The sequence below is a fragment of the Papaver somniferum genome, unplaced genomic scaffold, assembly GCF_003573695.1.
Source record: "Papaver somniferum cultivar HN1 unplaced genomic scaffold, ASM357369v1 unplaced-scaffold_118, whole genome shotgun sequence".
NCBI lineage: Eukaryota > Viridiplantae > Streptophyta > Magnoliopsida > Ranunculales > Papaveraceae > Papaver > Papaver somniferum.
The window spans coordinates 6,890,690-6,908,648 of NW_020620825.1; the positions used below are offsets into that span (position 1 = coordinate 6,890,690).

At 38.1% G+C, this 17,959-nt stretch overlaps 2 protein-coding genes across 9 annotated transcripts; one reads left to right on the top strand and one right to left on the bottom strand.

Annotated features, from left to right (window-relative positions):
* The first annotated feature begins 1,751 nt into the window (after positions 1 to 1,751).
* LOC113330562 (probable E3 ubiquitin-protein ligase ARI2) lies at positions 1,752 to 6,470 on the top strand. 4 transcript variants are annotated; one of them, XM_026577363.1, is made up of 7 exons: positions 1,752 to 2,250; positions 2,717 to 2,749; positions 2,839 to 3,109; positions 3,357 to 3,837; positions 4,299 to 4,847; positions 4,941 to 5,043; positions 5,228 to 5,685. In XM_026577363.1, exons 1-7 carry the CDS (start codon positions 2,113 to 2,115, stop codon positions 5,420 to 5,422), a joined length of 1,770 nt encoding a protein of 589 aa, XP_026433148.1. In that variant the 5' UTR covers positions 1,752 to 2,112; the 3' UTR covers positions 5,423 to 5,685. The 4 variants fall into 4 exon arrangements, with proteins under 4 accessions (XP_026433148.1, XP_026433145.1, XP_026433147.1 ...); XM_026577360.1 differs by having other exon boundaries at positions 1,756 to 2,250; positions 4,941 to 5,110; positions 5,274 to 5,685; XM_026577362.1 differs by lacking the exon at positions 5,228 to 5,685 and adding an exon at positions 5,687 to 6,470 and having other exon boundaries at positions 2,113 to 2,250; positions 4,941 to 5,110.
* A 1,879-nt stretch (positions 6,471 to 8,349) lies between these two features.
* On the bottom strand, positions 8,350 to 16,251 carry LOC113330334 (histone-lysine N-methyltransferase SUVR5-like). Of its 5 annotated transcripts, XM_026577148.1 has the most exons (13): positions 16,090 to 16,251; positions 15,743 to 15,809; positions 14,379 to 15,041; positions 13,737 to 14,039; positions 13,524 to 13,634; positions 13,013 to 13,123; positions 9,980 to 12,730; positions 9,723 to 9,884; positions 9,498 to 9,614; positions 9,335 to 9,429; positions 9,105 to 9,245; positions 8,899 to 8,986; positions 8,350 to 8,648 (listed from the first exon to the last, which is right to left on the bottom strand). In XM_026577148.1, exons 3-13 carry the CDS (start codon positions 14,955 to 14,957, stop codon positions 8,538 to 8,540), a joined length of 4,569 nt encoding a protein of 1,522 aa, XP_026432933.1. In that variant the 5' UTR covers positions 14,958 to 15,041; positions 15,743 to 15,809; positions 16,090 to 16,251; the 3' UTR covers positions 8,350 to 8,537. The 5 variants fall into 5 exon arrangements, with proteins under 5 accessions (XP_026432933.1, XP_026432935.1, XP_026432932.1 ...); XM_026577150.1 differs by lacking the exon at positions 15,743 to 15,809; XM_026577147.1 differs by lacking the exon at positions 16,090 to 16,251 and having other exon boundaries at positions 15,635 to 15,963.
* Positions 16,252 to 17,959: the final 1,708 nt, after the last annotated feature.

The following is a 17,959-nucleotide window of genomic DNA, read 5'->3' on the forward strand; positions in this document are numbered from 1 at the left end:
TCCTTTTTTTTTCTTTAATTCTTTTTTAAGAAAGAGATAACCTCATAGGCTAGGAAAAGAAAACGTATCAGCTAGCTAGGATGACGTACACCAGCCAAAGCCTAACACGTGTTTTGCAAGGATGTCATTTGAAGTTTTATCTTTTATTTGTTAATAGAGACTTAAATTTTTTTTAAAAGTCTTTAGATGATAAATGAACGAATTATCTTTTGCCACGTATTGTACTCCCATTTTATTAGGAGTCTCTTTGACAAGTACGTGTATGAAAGATGTTCTGCCCATAACCATAGGTGCAAGCTGGCGAACGTTTAACCTCTACTTGGGACTCTCTTTTAGATAAGGGTTGTTCTTTGCCAAGTAAGTTTTTGAACAGCCATAAAAGTTGAAAGTAACTTTTCTTCTTTCATTTTGAAATAGTTTATCAAATTTGAAATGTATCCGTTAGAGGATATTTTCATTCGAATTTCTTAATGAGCCCCAAATTTTTAATAATCCCTGGCAAAATTTAAAATTCCTAAACCAAGAACATTCAAACAGTGATGAAGACATTGTTTCTACCCAATAATCAAGGCTACAAGAAATTTTCTAAGATTTACTTTTGTTGCTAGGCTTTTCGAATTTCTAGATTGATTTAAACTTTTCTACACTAGCAATTAAATGTGGAAGACTAAAATGTTTTTCAAAATAATTAACCCAATTTAAAGCAAGAAGACGAAGTGTTGGTAATTCATAACTAGATTCATCCCCTTTCATCCTATGATCGTATGATATAAATAGTTAGTTCCCTAGTAATCAACTTACCCCAATTTCAGAATCCCTACCTTCATATTCTCTTATTCAAAATCATGGCGCAACCTGTTTTCCATTTTCAGTTTACCTTACCACCCGGCGGAATCGTATACTGTGAAGTACCATTGGCAGAGATCGAACAAAGGATTCAAGATTATTATGATCAAGTAGGCCAACCCGAAATTATTGCCTAACCAGTGCATGCTATTGAACCAGTTCCTCTAAAGGCTTATGTTATCAATGATCATGAAGATGGTTTTATCATGTCTTTGGGTGTATGAAGATTCCATAAATGTTCTAACTTACATGAATTCTCTATTATGTTTCCTATGATGATGAAGTAATGATTATGCAGAAAATTAATGAAAGATTAAGTAAGTTTCTTTTTATGAAACCATCTTTAAATGCTATGCACTTACATAATTATGAATTTTTGTATGTGTTTTAATTCTTTAGAAAATTGATGAGCGAATCAGTATAAATTTTTTTGAAAAATAGATTCGGCACCGAAGAGGAACTACATACCTTCCCATCTTTCAATTTAAGATTAGAGATCCAGGTTGCTTATTTCTGGGATTAAACAGAAAAAGACCCAGGTATTCTGAAATTTACTCCATAAGAAGCGGATAGAAAGTTAGAGAGAGAAAGTTGAGAGTGTGTACCCAAATTAACTTCTGACATTTTTACTCCCAGAAGTCAAAACAATTTTCGAAATGCTATCCAAACATGCTGACGATACACCAATATGGTATGTATACCATATTTACCATGAGCACTGTGGACGCGATTAGGTAATAATATCTGCCATCTGATTTGAATCTCACCTGCACGGTTGCGTATCACAAGTTGCACGGTCAACGTCTCAAGTCTTGGTACAATTCCATGGGCATCCTCTTAATAGGCTTGGTACAATTTTATACGCATTCTTGTGGACATAGGCACAACAGTGCACACAGTAGGATATAGTTGGATGCCTTTATCCTGAGAGAAAGGGAGAAAAAAACTAGGGTCGAAGGAAGTTTAATATTCCGAATCTAATGAGTTTCGTATTATCACCAGCACCAAAATCTTCTTATATTTTCCTTCTTCAACCTTTTACTAGTATTTTTCTTTAATTAAAATCCCTCTCGTCTTCTCACTTACTTTCTTTCTAGGCTCTTTTGTTTGCTTGGAGGTTTCGCTCTAACAGGAAAAACACCAAGTCTAGTTCAAAAGACTTGTTATTTCGTTTTATTTAATGAAAAACTTGATCGCCGGGATCGCTTGAAATCGTTAAAATCTTCCCGGCGATCGCCTTGATTTTGTTTTGAAAGTTGTGATTCAATGGGGGATTTCTTGTATAGTGATAACGAAGAAGATTATTATATTTCTGATTGTGATTCTGCTGATGGACTTGATAACGATGACGCTGAAGATGATGATAATGATTTACAATGGACGTCGGGTGCATCGTCTACTAAGGTTTGTAGAATACGGAATTAAAAAAATTCGATTTTGATTTTGTTGAGGTTTCTCGTATGATTTTAGGTTTTGCAATTAAAGAAACTATTGTACGGTTTATATGAAATTGAGTTGAATTCATATTTGGTATCTGTTTGATTTTGGATTATGTTTAGCTTGTATGGCCTTTGATTTGATACTGGTGATCATAGGAGAATGATGCTTTGATTTGGGGATTTTGTTGTTAGTACAAAGACGTTTCTTCTTTAGTTAGAACTTAAAATTCTCACTTTTTGATTTTAACAATGCGAATCCGTTTGGAATTGATTGTTTTGGTTTCTAATCTTTCGATTATAGCATCTTTATTAGGGTCCACTTTAGCAGCTATATGGCTTACAATTCAACTTTGCACTTATTGTGTAATGTTGAGTCTTATCTACTTGTGGTTATTTGCTTTGTGTTACTGATGCTATGTGAAATACTGCAGGTGATTACAAGAGAGTCGCTTTTGGTAGCGCAGGTAAAACCTTTGAGCCTTTTCTTGGTGTTTCTTTACTTAACTAGAAAGTTCTTAGAGTTTAAAGGAAGTATGGGTGTTTGTTTGCACAGAGAGAAGATTTACGGAGGGTGATGGAAATGCTTAATTTAAGTGAACAGCATGCACGTACTTTGCTTATTTATCACCGTTGGGATGTTGAGAAGGTGTTTGCAGTGTTTGTGGAGAAAGGCAAAGATAAATTGTTTGGAGAAGCTGGTGTCACTGAGAAGAGTTGTAAGATTAAACATGCACCAGCTGCTATGACATGTGAGGTTTGCATGGAGGACATACCCGAACACAAAGCAACAACAATGGATTGTGGTCACTGCTTTTGTAACAACTGTAAGCACTCTGCACTTCTTTTCCTGCCTTAATAGCTGAATATTTAAATCAAGGTCTTTCCTTTTCTTTTCATTTTGTTTGGCCTTACAATAAGAAAGCTAGAATCTAAATGCAGAATTATGGAGTTTATATTTTGCTGTATTCTGGAAACAAGCCCATTCATCCATTTAGGACAGTTCATTTGCCACACAAGTTCACGCTTGATCTTTGATATTTAGTGGGTTCTTTTTTGTGTATCCTTTCCTAGGTTGGACGGAGCATTTTGTTGTTAAAATCAATGAAGGGAAAAGCAGACGCATTACATGCATGGCATACAAGTGCACTGCAATTTGTGATGAAGCCATTGTTCGGAATCTAGTCAGTGCGAGGGATCCGGACCTAGCAGAACGCTTTGAACGCTTTCTTTTGGAGTCTTACATCGAAGACAATCAGAGGGTCAAATGGTGCCCCAGTGTTCCTCATTGTGGAAATGCAATACGGGTTGAGGACGAGAAACTCTGTGAGGTTGAATGCACATGTGGGGTACAATTCTGTTTCAGTTGTTCATCAGAAGCACACTCTCCTTGCTCGTGCTTGATGTGGGAGCTTTGGGTTAAGAAATGTCGGGATGAATCAGAGACAGTTAACTGGATTACAGTCAACACAAAGTCTTGCCCAAAGTGCTATAAAAGTGTTGAAAAAAATGGAGGCTGTAACCTTGTCAGCTGTATATGCGGGCAATCATTTTGGTGAGATTTCTTATCTCTCTGTTTCTCTTGTGGAAGTTTTACAGTATAAATGTCCTTTTGTAGGATAACATTCTCATAGATGATTACATGCTTCGTGCTTGATCTTGTACTGTACCCAACATATGCTTTGCTTAGTCTGAAACTTTAAGAGCAGCATTTTGTTTCGCCATAATCATCATTTGTTTCTGGAACCATTTCCGGTATGATTGGCCGGTGAAAAAAAATATATTCATTTTCGGCTGTATATTTTATACTGGTGATCACTTTTTTCCTTCTTTGCTGTAATTTGGCAAGTACGTGATTCATATTCTAATAACTAAACATGGCTACCTGTCAAACTTCTTTCCATGCTTGATATAACCTTCATGCATACTTGCTTTGCATCTTTTTTGATTTTTGAACTTCCATTGGGTGCTTCCTTTTCTCTTTTTTTGACAGTTATTTTGTTGTTCGTTATGCAGTTGGTTGTGTGGCGGTGCTACTGGTAGAGAGCACACTTGGACTAGCATTGCTGGTCACAGCTGTGGTCGCTTTAAGGAAGATCAAGAGAAGCAAGCTGAGCGTGCAAAAAGGGATCTGAACCGTTATATGCACTACCACAACCGTTACAAAGCTCACACAGATTCTTTTAAGCTTGAATCAAAACTTAAGGAAACAATAGAGTCTCAGATATATATGTTGGAAGGCAAGGAGTCTGAGCTCAAGGATTTTAGCTGGTTAACTAATGGCCTTAACAGACTCTTCAGGTCGAGACGAGTACTCTCATATTCGTATCCATTTGCATTTTACATGTTTGGGGAGGATCTCTTCGGCGACGAAATGACTCCTGTGGAAAGGGAGATAAAGCAAAACCTATTTGAGGACCAACAGCAGCAGCTTGAAGAAAATGTTGAGAAACTCTCCAAGGCTTTAGAGGAGAAGTATGACGGGTTAGAAGATGATAATCTCAAGCAGTCAAGGATGCAACTTATCAATCTGTCAGTGATCACTGATAGACTCTGCAAGTCAATGTGAGTAAGCCTCTCGTAGAAGCACACAGAATTTAGATGTTAGGCTCACTATTCAATAAGCGCACAATCCTCAATCTATATTAATATATGCAGGTATGAATGCATCGAGAATGATTTACTGGGTTCGCTTAAAGTGGCAACCCACAATATTGCAGCATACAAATCAAAGGGCGTTGAGAGGGCATCAGAACTTCTTGTGCGGGCAACCAAGGGGAATAATTCTATTAGCTATTTGCAGACCAATTCCAGCATAAGTGCAACCGGTATATAACCTTTCTTGGGTAAACCAACTCAGTAGTTTGTTTTTAGTTTTCTCCATAAGTAGTCTTCATTTAGTTTGTTTATAGTTATATAACTGGAAGTAGATTTGAATAAGTAAGACCAACATGTCCTTCCAAAAGCTACTCTCACATGCAAATATATCAGTAGGAGGGACAGTGGAAGTCGGTCGGTCGTCATCTAGCTCCCTGAATTTTGAGAGTGGATGCCCTTCTCGGAAGCGCGCTAAAAGGGAAGCCCTTGGAAATGTGCTCTTCGATCTCAACTTGCCAGCGGAGGTGATTGACAAAAGTTGAATTTTGATATAAATCTCCGACTTCAGCCCCACAATACTACTACAGAAGTGTACAGCTCTAACCTAAGAATGGCGGGATATTATACTTAGTAGAATCATGAAAGGTTGAACAAATGAACATCATCCATGTTGCTCATCTGAGATGTACCTTAATTTGTTCCGATTCTTTTTGTTTTTTGGGCGTTTTACGTTCGGCTACATATTCTGTACATGCCTGATACTGGGTCTATGTGCTTATATATAGATGTGTATATTTCTTTTCCAGGCTTAGAAACAAATCACTCTTGGATTCCCAACTTGCTATATGGTGTTGAGTTGATAAAGAGTAATGACTTGCTGCCGGTGTCACTACAATGATTGCTGCCGGTGGTAAAGTCACTGGGTGATATATCAGTGACCTGAGTTTCAAAACTCGCCAGCACCAAGTTCTTTACTGATCATAAAATCGTCAGCACCAAGTTCGGTACACTGATCAGAAAATCGTCAGCACCAAGTTCTATACCGAGCAGGAAGAAAAAAAAAATAATGACTTGCTAAAAGCTTTTAAAATTCTTGGTACTACTAGATATATGGGACACAATATAGGATCAAGCATACAGAGATTTCTTTCTTCATTGTGTCTAGCTTCTTTTCACCAATGTTCATTGGTAAACCAAGATCCAGGTGATTCGGAGCAAAAAAAAAACAAAAGAGGAGCAGAGAGAAATGTTGCATCATCTCAAGGTAGTTAATCTCGGATTCTGGTTTATCTCGGTCCCGAGCGAGACACTGGTACAACGTTGTCTCGGGGAGATTCCGTTTTCAAATTTCGGTGTGATTTCGGTTCCAACTTTTATAATAAGAAGTGTTTGTTGCCAGGTTCAATTTCATGGGGATGAAGCGTTAATTCCAAAATTATTACCACTGCCTAATTGGGAGCCAACTGAACTTGGTACACCACTGGCTAATACAACCAATTATTAGCACAAAATTATTACCACTGCCTAATAAAGCTCTACTTATGAACATCGATGTATAGTCTATAAATTGATATCAGATAATGACACAAACATCACCTCATGGTCCTCATCATCAGTATCAACATCAGACTTGTCATCAGATTGTGTGCGACGATACATAGCATCAACATTATCCATGTGAGCTTTCTTTAACTTATTTATACTATCATTTTGTATAGTTTCATTTATTATTTCAACTGTTGCTTTCATACATGATGAAGCATTCCCTTTGACTTGTGTGATATGCTGCTTAAGCCTAGTAATTCCACCACCACGCACTTCTTTGTCACGAAGCGTACAACTTAGTTTCCTCGGAAATGCGGGATCTTTGCATATAGCCCATTTCCATGTTGGATCTCTAGTTTGAGTCTGACTAGAAGAATCCATAATCACAACCTGAATTAATGTCAAATTTAAATTATGAGAACAGTTCTTCCATCAATGAAAGATTAGAGAAAACTCAAAGACAACAATAAGGAAACTCTATTACCCAACTGAGTTTGGTTACAATTGGGAGCAAACCGAACCTGGTTACAATTGAACTTAAGAGCAACTGAACTTGGCTAAAATAAAACTGAACTTAAGAGCAACTGAACTTGGTTACAAACTTACAATTGGGAGCCTTTTTATTTATACACCACTAGTTAATAAAGCCTATTATTAGCACGAAATTACCACTGGCTAATAAAACTCTACTTAAAAACATGGTCTATAAATTGATATCAGATAATGACACAAACATCACCTCAACAACATTCTTACTTCAGAGCAGCATAGAATGGATGCCTACCTCGAATTTGAATCAAGCTGAAAGAAGACTATTACTTGAGCCACCCAAAGCAAAATTGAACACTTCTTGAGCTTAAACAACATTTAATACTGCCACCTGAGGAAATCGAACACCCAATTCTTCGTTACTAAAGAGATCAATAATAGTTACACCTTCAATTACTATAACCCTAACATGCATCAGACACTTGGACTCAATCTTTAATGACCTCACCAGCAAATCAACAAGAACCCATGACCAATCAACAAGAACCCATGAAAAACAAATTCAGTAATTAAACAAGGAAGACTTCAGTTGAAATTCAAAAACCTAATCTCATATTAACACCACAAAAGCATAGAAAAGTTCTCAAAATATACAAATCTAGCTTCTATTAACACCACAAATCGTAATCTTGCTTCGATTTACATACCTTGCTTCGATTATGTGATACAGTGAGAGAGAGTCTGAGACTGAAGAAGCAAACGAAGTGAAGAAGAAGAGTGATTGCGATAAGGGTTATATAATTTTTAGGTTAAATTTACTTAAATACCCTATCTCGGTAGGGAAAAATCGGTGGAATTTCGGCCGATATGCCCGAAATTTCCGGTCACTTTCCGTCTCTCCGAAATTTCGTGTTTCGCTAAACTATGAGCCGAAAAAGAAAAAATCGGCGGAATTTCCGCCGAGATGCCCGAAATTGACCACATAGATCTCAACTGATATTTTTTTATTTTTTCACATGTTTTTTTTCTCCTTCCCAACTTGAGACTGATCAAAACTGAAACTGATTTGGGCTACATGATAAAACAAAATAGGATTAGTAAGAAATAATATCCAATACCCCTCATAAATCAATTTTTAATTATGGCTAATATATTCTTGATTAATTAATGTTAAGCTCTTAACAGATATAAAGCCAAGTTTTTTTCAAAAAAAAAAAAAGATATAAAGCCAAGCCAGCTGCAGCCGAACTCTCATGGATTTGGCGATTTTAGTATTAAACATAACCCCCAAACAGCAGGTTAGTGATTTGTCATGAAATGACAAAAAGAACATAATTGAAATTCAACACCAGAACTCGAATAAACTGCGAAAGGTGTTTAACTGTGGGTAGGGGTTGACAATCCAAAGAAACCCAAGTATGGTAAGGGAAACGTATTGAATGGACGATGACACTGTTGTTAATAACGAGGACTAACTTATTTGTCAAGGAAGACAGAAAAAACTTGTGATTTTATGAGTCAGAGAAAATAGAGTTGAAATGATACATATAGAGTTGGGTTCTACACAATTTTGTGCAACTGTAGTAATACAATTAATGACGTGACCAAGGCTTCAGAAACTGGTCAGTATATACGCCCACGACAGTTCGTAGCACCGCAATAGCAAGGGTGCCCTTTTCCCTCCAGCAGTAGCTCACGACGGTAGTCATAAGCTAGCTCTTCATTTTTATCAATCTGCAAAAAATCAATTGTCTGAGTTAATACTTTCGCTAGTCTACTTTTTCTAAAACCAGGTCGGTCACTCTTAGGAGACCAGACATGCATTATAATTCAGAAACCTTAAGAGTGAGGAAAATAAACTCAGGACATTGCCTGGTCTTATTCAGCAAAAATAGGAACAAATGAGAGAAGCTACCACACTGCTCACATTTCAAACAGAAAATGTGCAGCTAAATCAGCCATGTAGGAAAAACAAAATACTTACATCACGATTCGCATATAATCCAATATGTGCAAGTTGGCTATCCATATTATCCACCAGAACTTGGTATGTAAAAAGGTTGGGCGAGCAACTGACACCAACAAGTATCAGGTAAGTAAATATTTAAAAGCAACTCTGTATTCATGAAGAGAGAGAGACACCAACAAAGTACACTTCCACAGTTTCTTTCACCAAATAATACTGCTTACCTATGGTTAATGAACCGAGAAACATTCCCGTATCGTGTTGCATCAATGACATGGGACACAGTTCCTCCTTCAACTAATTCACTCATGCTGTCGATGTGAGAGTTAATGTGATACAGATAGCTGCAACCTTCCTTGTCATACCTAAAATTTCAAAATAGTCCAAGCAGGATTAGCAAAAAAACCTACAGGTAAGTAGAAGAAACTTTAATTGCTTCAATTATCCCTCAGACCTCTTGGTTGCCTCCTGATCATTTAGAACTTCCCCAATGTACTCACACACAAATGTTCCACGTGAAATTGCTTCACCAGCTCTGACTGCCCAACCCTGTGAAAAACACATGTAAAAAGGTTTATCCAGAATTACTGACATGACGAGATATCCAGAGGTGGTACCTTTTTCTCCGTTTTAAAAACCTCTAATTTGACTTTCACCCCATTTTGCAAAATCCTATTCCGGCAACTCTTGTCACAGCTGCACATTGAGTTGCACTCATAGACTGGGTATATCTCCTGTATAATTTAATGAAAAATCAAAATCTCGCCCTTACAAAAACAAGTGAAGCTCAGCAATTTACTCTACGAAGAAAAGAAAATATTTTAGCAGCGGCATAAAGCTACCTTTAAAATAATTCGACCATCTTCATCATATGGAAATCTATCATGCATTGGTTGACCATTAATATCCTCAGCCGCTTCATAGTCATTGTCAAAGAGGTACACGTGATCACAGGCATCTGCTGAACAGGTTGAGTGTGGGCAAGAACAGCCCAACTGCGAACTCTGCGAAGAAAAAAATACCCCATGTCAAATTGACCAATCTATAACAAAGTTATGCAAGGTGAGCAACTGAACCAAATAAGTACAGCAAAAACTACCTTGGTATCGAGACCAAGGCACGGATCAAGTAACCGCTCCTTAACATAGGTAAAACCCTCCCAAGGCGAAGGGGACCGAATTGTTTTTCCATTGGACACTTCACTTGCAGCATTGTGGAGGGACGCAAGAAGATTCTCATCCACTACACAACTTATTGGAATTGTTTCTCGCCCAAAACTTACATCTTCAAACAAGAGTACTGACATGGGTTTCAATTTTATATGCCGTGATTCAAGTACGCAATGACATTCATCCATATCCCACTCATCTTCACTAATAGGATCATCTGTCTTTACTAATTGAATTTTCGTAAAATCACTTGAGAGAGGCGACAAGGGAGAGGAATTACAAGGTTTTGTGTTCATCATACATCCTTTAGGGCAGATATATCCTTCTTGGTGCCACTCCACCTGAATATTCAGTTCACTACAGAGCTTTGCCGCCTTGAGATATAAACGTTCCGGCAGTATACCAAACCTCTCTTCGAGCGCTGCTACGAGGTTTCTCTTGCAACAAGTTGTTCGAGCAACGGAAAGAATGTCAAGGTTACTTGGACGAGGTTTTGTTTTCTGTATCTCAGAAAACAAATTGTTTGCAACAGATGAACACTGATATTCAACTAGCCTACCCAGACCCACTTCTTCAGCTACCTGAGTCTGTACTCTTACCCCAGTACTACCAGAGCTTGATGCCTGGAAGGGTTTCCTGATCCTATATGAATCCTCTTCAAGACCTTTGGTAAAACCAGTGTGGTTGGGTCTACCCGATTTTAATTTATAAGGATTAAGATGAGTTCCTCTCTTTGAAGACGTATTGTTGGTGACCTCCAAAACCATATGAGCAGCTTGATGGTGGCGCCCTAAATCAGGTAAAAGATCGAACTTTAACCCACAGACCTTACACGAAAACCTCTTTCCTGCAACTTCATTCCCCGACCTACCAGCCTTACCAAGATGAAGTTGTTGAGGAGTTATAGATATGTTATGTTGTTGATCGGTGGTAGACGGCAGTTTGAAGTCATCACAGTGAAGCGTCAGTACATGTGACCATAACTGTTGTGGACTCATAAAATGGGTCCCACAAGGTGTACATTGGAACCGTATACAATGTTCAAGAGATTGTTTTTCATGTCGTTCCCTAACATGGGCCTCAAGAACTTTCTTGTTAGTAAATGAATTCATGCAAACTGCACATACATACCCTCTGAACAGCCATTTAGCTTCCTTTTTATGGTTCTCCATCCAGTGGGTACCAAGCACTTGAGCGTTGGAAAATGCCTCTGAACATATCTTGCATTTAACACTGTTCTGACTGTTGTTTATGTCGCTCTGGGGAACCACTGCAACAAGTGCTGCTGGTTCAAAGCCAGAGGAGGTAACTGTATTGTCTTTGTTAACATCGAAGCGCCAAAACGTATTGATTTTTTCTCTTTCACGAGACACCAACCTGATTAGCCATTCACCAACACCTATATCTTTAGAAGCTTCAGATAAGATCCACTGGAGCTGGGTCGCCTTGGAAACCGGGTTTCGTCGGTGAAGAATGGTTTTAACAAAAACATATAAGAGGTCACATGCTTGATGGAAATGCAATTTCTGATTCTGTGTGCTACAAGCCCTTAAAAGATCAGCAAAGATTTCTTTAGAAATAATCCTACTTTTACCATTCCTGGCACGTTTAAGCCAGCTTGGAAGATGCTTCTCACAGTACAGCGTGTGCAATTTGGCACGTTCAGGACAGGGAGCATTACTGTGTTCGTTGTACAATCCAATACATTGAGGGTATCCCGATATTCCTACTGAGTTGGTTCTCCCATCGAAAGTTTCTCCCTCCATCAAAGAGATTGAATTCTCTGGAACAGAATTATGGCCTTCTGCCCACAAAACCATTTCTTTGCCACTAACACTCATCTCTATGTGTTTTCTTTTAAGTGCATTTTCAGGTGAATTTGACTGGTGTTCCATATCCGTCAAAAGCTGGTTCTCCTGGAGCCCATGCTTCTTGCAGAAAGGAGATCCAAATCGAGATCGATGCTTACATTTTGTACCATGAGTGGTGGTTCCTTCACACATTGGAGTATCACTAGGGTGTGCTTGTTCTGCATTTGCAGTTTTGCCGATGGAACGAGTAGTCAGATGCACGCAACAGTAGACACTATCTTCATTAGCCCACCTAACACACTGCCTTCCCTTTGCTTCAATAAAAGCCATGCATTGCCGGTATTTGTTTCCAGGATCTAAAGGATTCATATTCAGGGGTTCTGCCACTTCAGCAGTTTTAACCAACCCGGAGTTTTCCACTTCAACAACCATTTTGTCCCACCCGTCGGGAATAGTAGGAGGATCATTAGATTGTGCAGATGGCTTAGCAACCATCATGTCACTAGAACGATCGGATAGTAATGTGCTAGCATTACCAAGCACATCGCTATTAAAATATCCAGAATCTATATCAATAACGGTATTCTGAAGGATGACGTCATGTGAAGTGCTAGCTTCCATTTGCGAAGCATGAATCTCTGCGCGGCGGACTTCAAGTTTAGGTCTTTTCTTGCTAATTTGGTGATCCATGCTCATAGGACTGTCACACTGTGGCTGCTCTTTGCGTTTTTCACTGGCTGTAGGGTTTGATAGCGAGAACCACTTCATAACTTCCTGCTTCCATGTTTTCCATTCAGGGCCCAATTCAGGTTGCGTGGGTGCATTCCAGAGTGCTTCAATTTTATCCCATGTAACCGAATTTATTAGTTCCTACGTCATGGATGGATAAAGATTTAATCAATAAAACAGCGGATAAGCGATGCAAACAAAAAGTAGAAGCAAACACGGCTTGAACAGAAAGTTATAACAGTTGTAAAACCACACAATTTAGTCAGATTAAGGTAATGGTGACAAACTATGAGCTTATTATTTTGAATACTAATTTACACAACGTACAATACTAAGACCTCCTGTATTTACTTAATATCGCGTCCACCAATAGTAATTTCACACACTCCAGAAATATATTCACATCTATGGTAAACGAAGTACCTCCTTCAATGTTTCAACAGATTCAGCACTTTGAGCATTACAACAGCGTTCTACCCAGAGGTCGAAAGAGTTTTGAAGCCAATTAGGATCTATAAATTGCTTCAATACCATCTGCAAGAGAAAGAAAATGCATTAGATTTATAGTAGCATCGCATCGTGAACATAAGAGAACATCAAACTACAAAGTCTAGAGTGATATAGATTGTAGTTCTATCATCCATCTGTGCTCATTTTATGTGCAGTGTGTTGGGGTACTCCATTAGCATCAAAGTATTCAGATATGCAGAATACACATATTACTCTACCATAACAATCTATGAATAATATATCGAACGAAAATGCTGAGAGAGAGTTAAAGAACATTTCTCATTTAACAAAATATTCTACCTCACTGAATCCAAAGATGCAAGAACAGAAGAACTTCTTAAATGTAGATCAAACTATATAGTTAAATGGGGATACAAAGAGGGATATCCTCATTTTCTAGCTACCATCAAGGGAAGAAGTTTACGGTCTGAAGCTTCAAAAGCATCCTTCCAAGGTCTGAGTAAGATTTGCAGCCAGAAGCCTCCAAAGCAAATTCCTTCCAGGCTGCCACCGCGCGAGCACACTCAATTACAGCCTACTCAACACAGGCAGAAACCAAATGACCAATAGTAGAAAGAATAATATGGATAAAAACAAGCAGAAGTAGTGAATTGAAACCATACACCAACAACCGTACCTCATTATGTAGTTGGTCACTGACATTCACCATGCTTATAGCCAGCTTTTGGATGATGAAACGGCGTGGAAGGCTTAAATCTTTGACCTTTGCCATCCCTCTAGAATGACTTTTATGTGCAATAGGCTCCGGGAGCTCATGAATCGGACGGACAAGTAATGTATCAGCCCAGGAATAATTCCTGGTTTGGGGAAAAAATACTACAAAATACTGCTTCCTCCCGTGTGTCGGCCTTGCTTTCAAAGTTGAAAGCGGACAGTCTGCCCTCGCACATCGGATGCCTGCTTGCCATTTTCCTCTCCACTGCATTTGAAAAAAGAGATGCGTCAGAGGGTGATTAACATATATAATTTGTATGGTAGATAGGGATATATGCGTAATACTCAACCATGAAAAAGAAACTTTGCCCGATGACTAGGTGCAGCAGTAAATGCCAATCAAATGAAAATAAGAAAATACATCAGTAAAAGAGGCACACTGTCGTTTGTATCTGCCCGCATTGAGTTTGGGCATTTCGACACCTCACCAGTTTCTTCCATTTTAGAGCCAAATACAGTTATCATAGTAGATAAGCAATAGAATTTGATTAAAAAAAAAAAGAAAAACAGTTTAGTAATGAAAAAAGTAGACATTACAAGATACCTTCACCCACAGTGCCACGGTTTCTTCTTGATCTAACCACTGGGCTTCTTGAAGTTGAGATTCTCCATCTCTGGTGCTACTTGGCAGCTTGCCTCCAATATTTTCCACATTAAATGGTATATCTACTTCTGTGCAAGTTTCACCGACTTGCTTTGCAGGGGTTTCTTTTTGATCTAACCACCGGTCTTCTTGAAGATGAGATTCTCCATCTTTGGTGCTAGTTGGAAGCTCACCTCCGCATTTATCCACATTAAATGGTATATCAACCACTGAGCAAGATTCATTGACTTGCTTTTCGGCATTCAAGCTACATGGAGACTCTTTCTCCTCAACCGTATTCTTGCAATTTGAGGTTTGAGCACAAATACTTTCAGAATTAGGTACTTCACTTAAAACCCTTGGATCTTCACCAGGTTTATCTCCTTCATTTTGAAGGATATTATCAACTTCGTTAGTAACATCAGATGCTTGGACCTGTTTTTCATGCTCGGTGGATTCTCCATTGCACATAAAATTTGTCCCTGTGCTCATCTGTGGGCCGTTAGATTCTCCATTACATGATAACGCCAAGATTTCCATACCCTAGTCTTCTAGCTTTTGAAAGCCGCAAAAAAACACATATGGCAATACCCAACTTCCTTGTACGTGCATAGAATGATAAACCTGGTAGAGGATATAAATTCAATGATCGAAACACACAAATTCGCTATTAAAACCAGTTCATATATATGATTCCAAATTAACACCCCACCAACACACCAACATGCAAACACAAGCAAACCAATTATGTAAGATGCCAACATTATCAACCAATATAACTAGACCAAATTGCAGCATCTTCATGAAACATCCATAAAAAATCAAAATTTAAGCTAAAGCCTCAATTACAAATCGCATCATTGTCATCAAACAAGCATAAAAATCAAAACTTGAGCTAAACCCAAACAATCCTGGAAACAGAAACTTAAGCTAGACCCAGAAATCTTAAATGTGTAAAAAGAATTCAACATTTTCTGGTACACGATGAATAAGTGTCATTACCAAGTTACCTAATGTAAACACGCCAAATATTGATAGCGTCCACCATTTTCAACGGGGCAAAATCACATAACACCTCTACATTACAGTAATAGTGAAAATTTGTAAACCCTGAAATCTGAAAACCTAACAAAAATTATTTTAAAAAAACCTAGTAGATAATTAACAAACACAGGTAAAATAAAATTAAAGTATAAGATCGTAAATCACAAAATTACCCATTCACGCCCAGAATAAGAGCAACAGCATCTACAACATGATATGACCTAAAAAACGTACTAGACATACACAGTTTTTGAAAGAGAGAGTGGGGTCCTAAAACGAACCCTTTACAGATGACAACCATAAGCCATGTTAAAGACACAATCAAACTGCTCCCAGGAGATTCATCCCCTGTACAAAAAAACGCCCAATCAAAACAAGGGTTCTTGTTAGTTTCCCTCTTTGTTATTTTTAGTAAACAAAATCTAGGGCAGGAGATGTGGTCAAACAGCTAAGCTAAGCTATGGGGTGAGGATGGACACGACGAAGATAGTGTCTGTGGGTATGGTATTGTATGGTATCGTACCATGTTGTGGTGGTATCATGACATGGCTATGGCTATGGCTATGGATATTAATCAATCAGCGGCACCCAACAAAAAAAAAAAACAATAGTAATGTATGTAATGTACCTTTAAATGAGTCTGGTTTGGGGTTAAGGTTGGGGAAGATGGAAGAGATCTGGACTCACTGAACTGACAATTGAAAGATCTGGACTTTTTTTTTCCCCCAAGTGGTTGCTGAAGAGGTGAAAAAAAAAATGATATGCCCCTTTTGTTTTGCTGTTTTGCAGCTCTTCGGTGGGTTATGGTTTTGGTTAGGTTTAGGGTATATATCGAGAGATGTTTGTTTTTTTAAGTGGTCATACGTTTTTTTTAATTAAAAAGAGAAAAAGCACGCTTAGAAAATAACGATTGGGTGGAGAAAAACGGGACCCTGATGGTGGTAAGACAGATTCAGATGATAATGGTGGGTGGGAGTTGGGATACTGAAGCACGCCTTTTTTTTCTCTATTACTATCTCAGTGAGTCTGTCTGTGGTCTTAGGTCTTCCTTATTAAAAAGGACTTTCCTTTCTTTTGTTGCGTTTTTTGGTTTCGGATTAGAAAAAGAAAATTCCGATGGATATATCTTGTTACGAACCTGTTTGCACGAGCGATGGGCATGTAGATGTAGATCTGAACTGAATAGTCTTCTTAACTACTACACTCACGTAGTAGGATAAGTGGATAACAGCTTTCATCCAACGTTTCCCTTTCGGTGTTGTAAAACTCTTGTATTCACAAATACTGTACTAACTACTCATCTAGTAAAACTAAAGACTCTGGTATCAAACTTGGAAATGTTTTTAAATGCTGTGAAGCTACAGTCTTAAATGGCATCCTATTTTACACTTGCAGAAGTTCTCTCTGGGGAACCACACTATGAAGAGACTCGCCATGCTGTAAAAAAGAATGATTTGCCATACTTTACTATGATCATTTTCGAAAATAACTACAGTGAGGTTAAACAAAATAAATCACGAAATCTTGTCTAGATGACGAAAATATTAAAAAAATAAAATAAGAGAAGGAGAACAGTTTGTATGGTCAAAATTACAGGGAAAGGTCATACAACAACCAAGGCTGGTTTTAGGCATACCAAAAACTTTCAAGGCATACAAAATAGTTTTCCCATCCTAGGTGACCTTATAAGGGGTGTTTATCGGGTAGTTCAATTACCTATATACCCTTGAACCTAAAATCAAAAAATAAACTATCATAAACATCTTTTCTTCTTCCTCCAGCCAAACCACCTTCCTTTTCTCTCAGAATTTTTTTTTCATCACCGTAATTAATTATCGATTCGTGAAAATTCGATCATCGGTTAAATTGAACTGTATAATGGATCTTACAAAGAAAAAAACAAATGTCAGGTGTTCTAAATCTTCTTCCAATCCATGAATTAAAGAAGAAGAACCAATTGAAGATGAATGTGTAAAAACTATAATTGAACCAGAAATTGAATCGGAAATTCAACCATTTGAAGCTCCAAATACTGAAATGAGGATAAGAAGGTATTCCTTACAAACCCAATCTTTTATTTATTGTTTTTTATGGATTGAATGGGTTAAATTGCTAAAAACTTAGGGTTTTTGACGGTTACAGTAGCGGGTTCGGCTGATAATTGAGTTGAGTTTTGAGCCGAACTGTTCTTGAAATTTCACCCTAAAAGTGTCTATGAAAAATTCGGTTAAACCGTAAATCTCAATTTTTAGCCGAACCCAAAAGTGTGTATTGAATACGTCCCAGAACAGTGTCAGGTTCGGCTAATACCTTGCAAACCTTCCCGCCCGAACATGAGAAGTGAAATTTACCCCAGGTGGTTGTCAGGTTCGGCTGACTCGATTAGATCAATTTCAAGCCGAACCTCTCTCTGTAAACACTTCGAAAATATTGATTTGCAGGCTCTAGGTTCGGCTAGCTCGTGTTGTTGAGTTATCAGTCGAACCTTCTCTTTGCAC

Excerpts from the sequence above, each read along its gene's own strand:
- LOC113330562 (XM_026577360.1), top strand. The coding sequence starts at position 2,113 with ATGGGGGATTTCTTGTATAGTGATAACGAAGAAGATTATTATATTTCT. Across the intron at positions 3,110-3,356 it reads TCACTGCTTTTGTAACAACT|GTTGGACGGAGCATTTTGTT; the intron begins GTAAGCACTCTG and ends ATCCTTTCCTAG. Across the intron at positions 4,848-4,940 it reads GATAGACTCTGCAAGTCAAT|GTATGAATGCATCGAGAATG; the intron begins GTGAGTAAGCCT and ends TAATATATGCAG.
- LOC113330334 (XM_026577150.1), bottom strand. The coding sequence starts at position 14,957 with ATGGAAATCTTGGCGTTATCATGTAATGGAGAATCTAACGGCCCACAG. Across the intron at positions 14,040-14,378 it reads CCGTGGCACTGTGGGTGAAG|TGGAGAGGAAAATGGCAAGC; the intron begins GTATCTTGTAAT and ends TTTCAAATGCAG. Across the intron at positions 13,635-13,736 it reads GTGACCAACTACATAATGAG|GCTGTAATTGAGTGTGCTCG; the intron begins GTACGGTTGTTG and ends TGTGTTGAGTAG.